At 39.3% G+C, this 11,109-nt stretch overlaps 1 protein-coding gene across 1 annotated transcript in view; it reads right to left on the reverse strand.

Moving 5' to 3' along the window:
• LOC107742989 (gamma-aminobutyric acid receptor subunit rho-2-like) overlaps window positions 1-6,183 on the reverse strand; it is a 29,011-nt gene extending 22,828 nt beyond the window's left edge. Inside the window, exon 1 of the mRNA XM_016556082.1 lies at window positions 6,084-6,183. Within this exon, the coding sequence (XP_016411568.1) occupies window positions 6,084-6,174 (91 nt within the window). The 5' untranslated portion in view covers window positions 6,175-6,183. The remainder of the gene's footprint in view (window positions 1-6,083) is intronic.
• Between the last annotated feature and the right edge of the window lie 4,926 nt (window positions 6,184-11,109).

Raw genomic sequence — 11,109 nt, forward strand, 5'->3', positions numbered from 1 at the left:
TACTCCACCGGCCTCGCTCCGTTCCCACGGCTCTCGGCCCCGCCCCTCTCGTCACAGTGGATAATTCAGTAGCAAAAGTTACTCTAGAAAAATCATGAGTGCACAATCATTTTATTAAATCTAAACTTTTTGTGAAAAAAACATTATTTAGTGGGGAGCAAATAAAAGTTGGACTAAATCTGGTAAAATGTTACACATTGCTCTTTGTATGGTTGTAAAATACATTCATGAAAAAAGTAATATATTTATATATAAATATATAAGGCCTACTATAAAATTAAAATACATTTCTTTTAAATGTATAGCACAGCAATGAGGCAGCAACATATGTAAGATAAGACGAACAAGAAAGGCTATTAATAATCTGTCATTGTGCAAAAGTATTATGATACGAAAGGCTCCAATCCAGAGTGGCACAAAGCGCTTATGCGCATCCCGTGCACAGAATGATGCGCTTGAAGCAACACGGAGTCACACACAGCGCTCTGCATAGAAAAGTTCAAGTGTCAACACAGGACTGAATTCTGGGGCTTGAGCAGGCTCTGGAACAGATTCATGGACAAGGGCAGGCTTTGATGCGGACTCATGGACTGGAGCAGACTCTGAAGCAGACTCATGGACTGGAGAGCAGTGTGCAGCCCATACACACAAGATGCCAACCACCATCATGGGCAGTACAGCCGATGGAGGGAGGACCTCTGGGCTGGACAGCGCTGAGGCCTTGGGGTTTGAGAGCGTTGATGCCACCAGGATGCCAGCCACTCGCACTGACATCATTGGTGGATCCATAACACTGGCCATTAGTCTTATCTGTCTTGGCCCAAGCTCTGCATCCGCTGGAGAGGCTCTGGAGAGGCGGCCATGACGTGGAGAGGCTCTGGTGTGGCAGTCATTTTGGCTGAAGACTCAGGCGTGACAGCCATCTTTGCTGAAGACTCAGGCTTGTCAGCTATCTTTGCTGAAGACTCAGGCATGGCGGCCATGACGTGAAAAGGCTTTGGCTTGGCTGGCATGGTGTGAGCAGACTTTGGCTTGCTAGGCATGGTGTGACAAGGCTCTGGCGTGGCAGGTACCATGGGATTGCAGGGCCCCTCATCCACAATTCCCACAGTATATGATGAGCCACACAACAACAAAGCATAGTCTATATATTCTACTCCCCAGGCAGCTGTGAACATATGGGTTTATTCAAAGTCATACAAAAAATGTCCTTTAGTGCCACGTCATTAAAATCCACACAGTGACATAGCAAATGTACATATATTTAAATGGAGTATCAAAAGAACCACCCTCCAGGCCACGTCTCTAACATTTAGTAAGCATTTTGTCATAGTATTTGTCTGTCTCCACCTGACCTTTGAAGTGCAAATGGCTGTGAATAGTGCTTGTTGTTCATAATGGATGGACAACTTAATTATCCAGTCCTTGGACATATCTGTAGTTGAGTGGAAGACTATATGAGTAAAGAATGAGTGTACACATTTTTCATTCAAATGTGTCTAAACTATTGAAACTGACTAGAACTGAAGTTGTAAATTATTGTTAATCTCTGTGAAACTACACAGAGTCTCCAAGTGTCTGTCTGGTTCTGATGGTCTCAGAGGAGCCCTTCATGCAGCTTATCTGTAGGCATGAGTAAAACAGAAGCAGGAGCTCATATTGAAGAAGAGCCATAGCTGTGTCTTCTTAACCTTCACCTGTGTGTGCACTGACCATCTGAGGACCATAGTGATTTAGTCAACAAGAAATCTGATGCTCCAGAACCTTTCTACTGGGCTTCTGTTGAGGGACGTGCTCTCTGTATTGTCTCTGGAAGTTCACCATAAGCTCCACCAGTGTGTCAGGTCTATACCAATGCCATGTGGTCAACAGATTTGATGATGTTGGTATACAGGGGTGAACTCTGTGAGCTCTAGAGTTGAGGGTCAGTGAAGACAAGATCTGACTTTCCGTTTTGACCACATGATGTCTGCCTGATAGGAAATCCCAAATCCTTTTCATGTCTGAACCAGACTTTGAAAAGGCGTGGACACGGTTATTTTTTGTGGTTAACCTTACTGCATATGCATTTGTAGGAGTTTCCCTTCCAGATGCAACATTTATGGGAGGAGAGTATTTAAATCGTGTAATGTGATTTACTAAGGTTTGCGCTAGTCAGTTCTCTAGTATTTGCTCCATTATTCAACCGCCTAAAAAGCCTTAGCCCATTTTGCATCTGTATAGTTAGCAGAATATACACACCTGATTATCATCAGCTCTGCTCGTTTGCGACCCTACGCTAATTTGCACTGCCCTTGGTAGATTGTGTTGGTCATTATGGAAATAATCAGGAGTATGTTTCCCATTTTATAGCTACGTCGTTCTTAAGCTATACCTTAAGCTGTACCTTATCGTTGATACGTGTTTCCCAGAACGTTCTTAGTTAAGTATACCTTCTGTAAATCATACATTCGTAAGGTTGGTCTGGATCACTCTTAGCTACACCTTATCACTAGGCGCGTTTCCATTACAGATTTGCGCAAAACTTTCGCGATATTTTCTAAATGTCGATAAAAAAGTATTGCGAAATGACGGTGTTTCCATTAACCAATATTATGCGACTAAAACGTAACCTTTTGCCTCTCGCGATAAGTCATGGCAACGGATTTTGGTGGGATTTTGACGGATTTTGATGTGACCTGTAAATGCGAAAAATAAAAAAACGTTTCCATTGCAGTTTTGCGAATTATTCCTTTTTCGCATTGCCTGAAAAATCACCTCATGCAAGCGTAAAAAACTTTTTTGTGATATATTGATGAATTTGCGATATATTTGCGAAATTGACGCGTTTCCATTTCAATTTGCGCAATTTGAAGGGTAATGGAAACGCGCCTACTGTTGAGAGTTCACTCCACTAGAGGCCACCACTGTGCAAAATGCTTCTTTACATCTCAGTCTATACGAATATAATTCTGAAATTGTAATAAACCCAGTGTTCAATTAGGCTAATTGAAGTGTTTTCATTCAAAGAATAAATTTAAATCAGTGTCATTACACTGATAGTTGTCAGCTTTTTAATTATATTATCCAAAGGTACATCAGTTGGCAAACAATTAGGCAAGGCTTAGGAGTCTATTTAAAGGGATTGATTGTGGTGGGGAGTTTGAGCAAACTATGGCAGCAATACTACAGTGAATAGTCGTGCTAAATCACAACTATTCGCTAAGTCCTATGAGCTAAGTCCTTAAATAAAGATACAACTTTATTTAAGGTATACCTATAGAGTCTAAGAGATAAGGTTATCAGGAAACGCACCCCTGGCTGTGTCTGTGTTCTTAAATTTGCACAGAACTTTTCACCCCCATTGGCGCTTTTATGGAATTGCAGTAAATCTGGCCCTTGATGTTTTAAAACATGCCGGACCACAGACAGGGAGAGGGAGTGATTGGATGCATAAGAAATAACAAAACAACTCAATATAATGTACATTTTCCCAGTCACACCAGGAATGATCAAAAACACTGCTCTTCTGCTTTTCCCTGGGAGGTCTTTGGCTTGATGACTGAGTTCTCTGCAGACATTCAGCTTTCTGTTGACGCACTGCAGCAACTCGGTTCTTGTTGAGAAGAGATTTGCAACCTTAAATTGCAAAGCTTGTTATCAAATGAATGCACATTTGCTGGAAGAATGTTCTGGCTGTGCTTTTGTAGTCACGACTAACAGTCAAGAAAACGGCTCCAATTCCATCTTTGTAAACAGTAGATCGACATTGGGGAACTTGTTTGCAATTTCCAAAAGTGTTTGTCAGTTGTAGATGATATGTAGCACAAACGCCACAAGAATTAAACACAAGCATTACACAGTCAGAACTTGCAGTCACAGTCAGCGTTATCATTTCCCACCTGAGAAACAACTACATTTTCAGGATAAAACCCCCACTGGGATCAATGTTCAAGTTGTGAATTTGAATCTGACTGCTGTGATAATGAAGACTGAGAAACATTCTGAAGAAGCAAAACCAATGTGTAAATTAGAAAAGCCTCCACAACATCAGCGAGTAATTGAACATCCCCGTTGGGCTGCTGGTTCAATTAACAGGAAGTGTAACTTTCAGCCATCCAGACACTGCCTAGAAGAGGTCAATCCTCAAATCTCTGCAGGAACAATGAGACTTGAACAAGAAGCAAGATATCAGTGTGAACTCCAGACATCAGCAGCTGAGAACTTTCAGTAAAATGTGTGATAGTGACGCAGATGAGACGTGGGAAAGGATTTTGACATCAGTTGAGAAAGACTTTAATTATAAAGTGATATGTATGGCACAGTCCGAACACATCATGCCTGAATATCTTAAAATATGAAAATTCATTATCAAAATATTCATTATTATTGGTTTAAAAATATGATAATCTAAACAAAGACAGCTAGGGATTGTCGTAAGTTTCACATCATTTTCACATAATAAATATCAAAATGTTGATTTATAAAATATTTCAGTATTTATTGTGTGACATTTATTGCAATCATTTTAACCACAACAAATATTGTTTTTTAACTGTTTTTACTGTAATTACTGTACTTGGTTACCAAAAAGACAACAGAGTCCGTGAAGACCTTGAAATTAAATATGAGACACATGCTGTGTGAAGAAAACATATAAATAAATAATCACTTGATGTTTAAGAAAAATGTTTATTGTGCATCATTTCCAAATTGCAATTTTGTCAAATTACTGAAATGTGGAAATATTTAAGATATTTGTACTTGAGGTAATTAAAATGCTAGCTATAAAGTTTGCCTTAACAATACAAAGGACTTGGAATCAGTCCACAATTAATTTTTTTTTTGTCATGTGGTAGAAATGTGCATAACTTTCAGAAGAAATTACCAAAATGACAAAATCTTCTGCAGTGCATGTCCACTGTAAGATACACTGCTAGTACACAAATGAAAGTGTTTAAAGGGTTAGTTCACCCAAAACTGAAAATTCTGTCATTAATTACTCACCCTCATGTCGTTCCACACCCCTAATGGTGCGTTCACACCAAACGCGAATTTAATTATTCGCGCGAGTAGATTACATATAAAGTCAATGCAAAGACGCGAATAGAGGCGAATTCGCGCCAGGCAACGCGAATGACGCGAAATGCGCGACGCGTTTGCCGCGAACGCGAGATATTCGCCTCAATCGCGTCTTTCGCGCAAGTTCAAAAATTTCAACTCGAGCGGAAAATTCGCCTAACGCGTTCTCGCGCAAGCCAATCAGCGAAGAGCTTATTGGCACGTCTGGTTGAATCAGACAATAGAAGAGAGCATTATTGCAGCCGTCTGTTATTATATAGGTCTGGAGCATAGAAAACAATTAAAAGCGGTTGTAGTGGTAGTTTTATTTTATTAGCATGGCTACAGAGATGCTGCTATCAATAATAAAAATAATAGTAATATCAGTGTATATATACAGTAGTAAAATGTAACACACACATTAATAAAAGGATCCTAACGTTATTCATCCTCCTCTGGATGGTGCTGTGAACCCAGACACGTCGGCGTTTGGCTTTCCATTGTATTTGGGTATCACAATGCAAAAATTCCTAACGCTTTGTTTACTTTAAGTGATTTTGGGGCAAAGTATGAGCCTTGCCATGTTTCGTAACTTTCACAATGGTATTTTGCTAAAATAGAAAGATTGAATGATGATGATGAACTAATAGAACAAGTGAATCAGTTTACATCTGCTCATAAAACTTACATTATTTGAAAGCTGTGCAGCATAAATATGACATAAATAATGCAGATGAAAAGTGTGAGAAGCTAGAACATATTCTGAAATATTCACAGCACCTATTCTTGCAAATAATCACTTTATGAACTGTGGAGATATTGTATTGTAGGCTCCAAAGTAAAAGGAGAGTATTCATTTACTAATATTAATTGTATCAGCACAGTTCAGAAATTCGATGGTCTCATACAATAAAAAAAGAAAGAAAAAATGCATAAGAAATAGTCTACAATCAGTACGAGTTGACAATATACTGTATATGTCAAAACAATTTTGCAGTGATTTTCATGCCACTAACACACACACACACACACACAGATTTTACCTGCAAATGCTGGTCTCATAGTGAAGTCATGATCATCGACACGCAGCAGATGGTCTGATCTCACCTGATGTGTCTTAGTTTGATCCAGCATCTTCTTAAAAAGTGGACTGCAAAAGAACATCTCAGCACTTCAATGCAATCTCATATAAATACAGACGTCTCATGAGCACAACTATTATTCACCAATCAACCTTCAGGTTTAATTGTGGTAAATGTTTAGTATTATTATATGCACACTAGTATATATTAACAGTTTTAACCCAAATTTAGTATTTCAAATAAATAATAAAAGCACTTTATTATTAGAAATATTATTAATAGAAATATTATGATTTAGTTTTTTTTTTTTTGAAGCAGTTCTCAAACAACACATAGTATTGACATTCAATCCATTCTTTTCTGTAAAATATTTGTTCCTGAAATGTGAACAGTCAATCCGATTTTTGTTTCCACACTGTTAGTGAATTACTCAGGTTCAGTTTTGAAAGTTACTTTTTAATTTTTGTAATATTGACTGCGCAAAAAAAACAAGAATGACAGTTGAACTATACATAACCTTAGATGTTTTACAATACCAGTTTAACTGTCTTTTAGTTGTCAAAATTTAGTTTTCACAATGAGAATCTTTTAAACCCTAACTGCCTACTACACTGCCTATTTTGGTAGTTTTCTGAGCAGAATTTAAACTATAAAACAATTATGATACAGAATTTGATTTATGAAAAAGCAAAAATATAAAAGGACACATGAAAAATAACATTATTTTGCCATCACAGACAGTAATTAGAAATTTATGAAAATCAATCACAACTTAGGCTACAAACCCACAAGCATTTTTATAATTAGACTTTTTACTCAAAGATATGCAGTTATTGCAGTATCCTTTGTGACAACTAGCCCATCTCCCATGGTGTCTATTTGCATATTACCTTACTTATTTCGAACAACAGCCTACCAAAACAAAACAAAAAAACAACAACAAAAAAAACGGGTAGCTGCTAATAATAGTTTGACATGGCTTCATCTCATTGTTGTTCGCGCACGTAGTTTCCCACCTTCTGTTAAAACTGAAATAACAAGTTGAAGGAGTGTGAGTGACACTTACGTTCCGTGTTTGTTATGCTGTACAGATGTTCTCCTGAGGTTGCGCTTCATCTTCCCGCACTGACCACTTATACTAGCGCACAGCAGCAGAAAAACAGCCTTCATAAAGTGAGACATCGCGAAGGAAAGACTAGACAATCATCCGCGCTGGAGCGCATCTCGTCTTCCAGTCAGCGTTCATTCGGGTTGAAGTTAGTTCTGCTGCAGTGCGCTGAACGCTGGAGCTCAACGCGCGCTCTGATTGGTCCCGCACGCCGCGATTCATTTCACTGCTCCGTTCTTACAGACGCGCGTCGCGCGGAGCTGCGGAGTGGAGAAGAGCACGCGGGGGTGTCGAGACGCTCGCGTTTTAAAATATGAACTAATTTAACTCAACACATCGTCTTAAAAAGGTGTCACATTGATCAACTATTAAAGGGGTCATATGATGCTATTTTAAAGATCATTATTTTGTGTATTTGGTGTAACAGAATATGTTGACATGCTTTAATGTTCAAAAAGCACATTATTTTTCAAATACTGTACAAAACTCCGCATTTGAACATTCAATAGCAAATACTTAAACTAATAACAAAACATACTTACAGTCGCTGATTCAGAAGCGCCAGATTGTCATAGCAGAGTCGGAATTGACCCTTTTTTTTTTTTTTAGAAATAGCCTTTGTGCACAGCCAGCCTTGTACTCTTCTAGGTTCATTATTTGGGTTGAAGTGTTCTGGAACAGTGTTGTAAATACAACTTAACCACTGATTTCTAGTCGTGTCCTATTTTGGAAGGCCAAACAAAGTAGTTTCGCTTTCACAACGAAAAACACAGCGGCCTAGCGTGAGGGGAAGCCCCGGCTTAGCGTGCGCTGAGGCCGGTATAGAGTGAGCTGAGGCGGGCTGGATTCCGCTTCGTCCACGGTGAAAGCCGTTCCGGCGATCCACAGCGCAAAGTTGATGTATTGTCTCAGCGACCAGCACGGATCAGCTCTAGGCATGACGAAGCGGCTATTGTCCTCTTTTGGAAGGCCAAACAAAGTAGTTTCGCTTTCACAACGAAACACACAGCGACTCCACAACACGGCGGCGGCGGCAACAGTGAGAATTAAAGTTACGCCTTCTTTCTTTGCGTTAACATTTGGGCGGCGTTATGCAAATTTTTCCACATAGTGATGTAGATATGTGGGGGCGTGTTAGAATGAGCCATTTTAGGTAGGCTGGTTGACTCTTAACTTTTATAAAGAATATCTCTTTGGATTTGAGACTTTAGTCTTTGCAACTTTACAGATCTTCTTTATGCACCAAGAGCTTGTAACACTCCAAAGAGAAAGGAAAACTTGAAATCGCATCATATGACCCCTTTAAAAAGCGCAGACGGAATGCACGATGAGGCTCGTTCACCGGACATTTTTGTCATTCATTTCAGAAACGCACCATAAACCAAAAAAGAGCCAAGAAATGTCGAGTTTGTTTGTTAGACTACTGGAAGAAGTGCTAAATGACTGGCTACCAGGTTTTGTAATTTTGAAGTTACAGTCTACATTAGCCTATGTGATCATGAATCATTGCAATCTAAAAGGCTTATGCTTATATGCTTCTAACTGGTTTGTAGACTAATGGAAATTCTAATATAAATGAATTTTCTAACAAAACATCACTTTTAATTTCAGAATGGACAATTATCAATGGATATTGAAGGAAAAGCAGCCAACAATGCACACTTGTACCTCCAGTAGTGTTTCAGTAAAGCATCCCATGATGCATCATGAAGTCTGTTGAGTCAATAATATCCAAAGTGAACAGATCTGCAATCTAGACAATCTTTTGTTTGATCAGAATATAGTCCCCACACTACAATTCTGTTAGTCTATAGTTTTGATGACTTCACTGTTATTCTCAAAAGTGGAAAGTGGCATAAAAATCAGCAGGTGTGTTCGACTTCTAGTGCATGCTGGGTGAACGTGACACCACTGATCCCAGAGACACTCCATTATGTGCTATTTAGCAAATGGAAACCAAAGGTCGTATCACACAATGCATCATAACATCTCAAGAGTGATCATATGACATGTAGGTTCATTCCGGCAAACAGCAGCGCTGAAGTCAGTGTTGAAAGGATGTCGGTTGTATCTTGCAGTACTCTAAATAAAATCAGCCTTCCAGGGATGATTGCTTAAAGATTACGAAGGACAGATAGACAAAACTGCAATTGAATAAGTAGACATTAAGTAGTAGATACCAATCCCAATGCCCCATATTAAATGCCCTTATATGTTGATATTATACAGGTGCATCTCAATAAATTAGAATGTCGTGGAAAAGTTAATTTATTTCAGTAATTCAACTCAAATTGTGAAACTCGTGTATTAAATAAATTCAATGCACACAGACTGAAGTAGTTTAAGTCTTTGGTTCTTTTAATTGTGATGATTTTGGCTCACATTTAACAAAAACCCACCAACTCACTATCTCAACAAATTAGAATACTCCATAAGACCAATAAAAAAAAACATTTTTAATGAATTGTTGGCCTTCTGGAAAGTATGTTCATTTACTGTACATGCACTCAATACTTGGTAGGGGCTCCTTTTGCATGAATTACTGCATCAATGCATCGTGGCATGGAGGCGATCAGTTTGTGGCACTGCTGAGGTGGTATGGAAGCCCAGGTTTCTTTGACAGTGGCCTTCAGCTCATCTGCATTTTTTGGTCTCTTGTTTATCATTTTCCTCTTGACAATACCCCATAGACTCTCTATGGGGTTCAGGTCTGGTGAGTTTGCTGGCCAGTCAAGCACACCAACACCATGGTCATTTAACCAACTTTTGATGCTTTTGGCAGTGTGGGCAGGTGCCAAATCCTGCTAGAAAATGAAATCAGCATCTTCAAAAAGCTGGTCAGCAGAAGGAAGCATGAAGTGCTCCAAAATTTATTGGTAAACGGGTGCAGTGACGTTGGTTTTCAAAAAACACAATGGACCAACACCAGCAGATGACATTGCACCCCAAATCATCACAGACTGTGGAAACTTAACACTGGACTTCAAGCAACTTGGGCTATGAGCTTCTCCACCCTTCCTCCAGACTCTAGGACCTTGGTTTCCAAATGAAATACAAAACTTGCTCTCATCTGAAAAGAGGACTTTGGACCACTGGGCAACAGTCCAGTTCTTCTTCTCCTTAGCCCAGGTAAGACGCCTCTGACGTTGTCTGTGGTTCAGGAGTAGCTTAACAAGAGGAATACGACAACTGTAGCCAAATTCCTTGACACGTCTGTGTGTGGTGGCTCTTGATGCCTTGACCCCAGCCTCAGTCCATTCCTTGTGAAGTTCACTCAAATTCTTGAATCGATTTTGCTTGACAATCCTCATAAGGCTGCAGTTCTCTCGGTTGGTTGTGCATCTTTTTCTTCCACACTTTTTCCTTCCACTCAACTTTCTGTTAACATGCTTGGATACAGCACTCTGTGAACAGCCAGCTTCTTTGGCAATGAATGTTTGTGGCTTACCCTCCTTGTGAAGGGTGTCAATGATTGTCTTCTGGACAACTGTCAGATCAGCAGTCTTCCCCATGATTGTGTAGCCTAGTGAACCAAACTGAGAGACCATTTTGAAGGCTCAGGAAACCTTTGCAGGTGTTTTGAGTTGATTAGCTGATTGGCATGTCACCATATTCTAATTAGTTGAGATAGTGAATTGGTGGGTTTTTGTTAAATGTGAACCAAAATCATCACAATTAAAAGAACCAAAGACTTAAACTACTTCAATCTGTGTGCATTGAATTTATTTAATACACAAGTTTCACAATTTGAGTTGAATTACTGAAATAAAGGAACTTTTCCACGACATTCTAATTTATTGAGATGCACCTATAAGACCGTAATTAGCTGGTTCAGCTGTGTTTAATTAGGGTTGGAGCTAAACTCTGCAGGACCGAGTT

The sequence above is a fragment of the Sinocyclocheilus rhinocerous genome, unplaced genomic scaffold, assembly GCF_001515625.1.
Source record: "Sinocyclocheilus rhinocerous isolate Xijiao unplaced genomic scaffold, SAMN03320098_v1.1 scaffold617, whole genome shotgun sequence".
NCBI lineage: Eukaryota > Metazoa > Chordata > Actinopteri > Cypriniformes > Cyprinidae > Sinocyclocheilus > Sinocyclocheilus rhinocerous.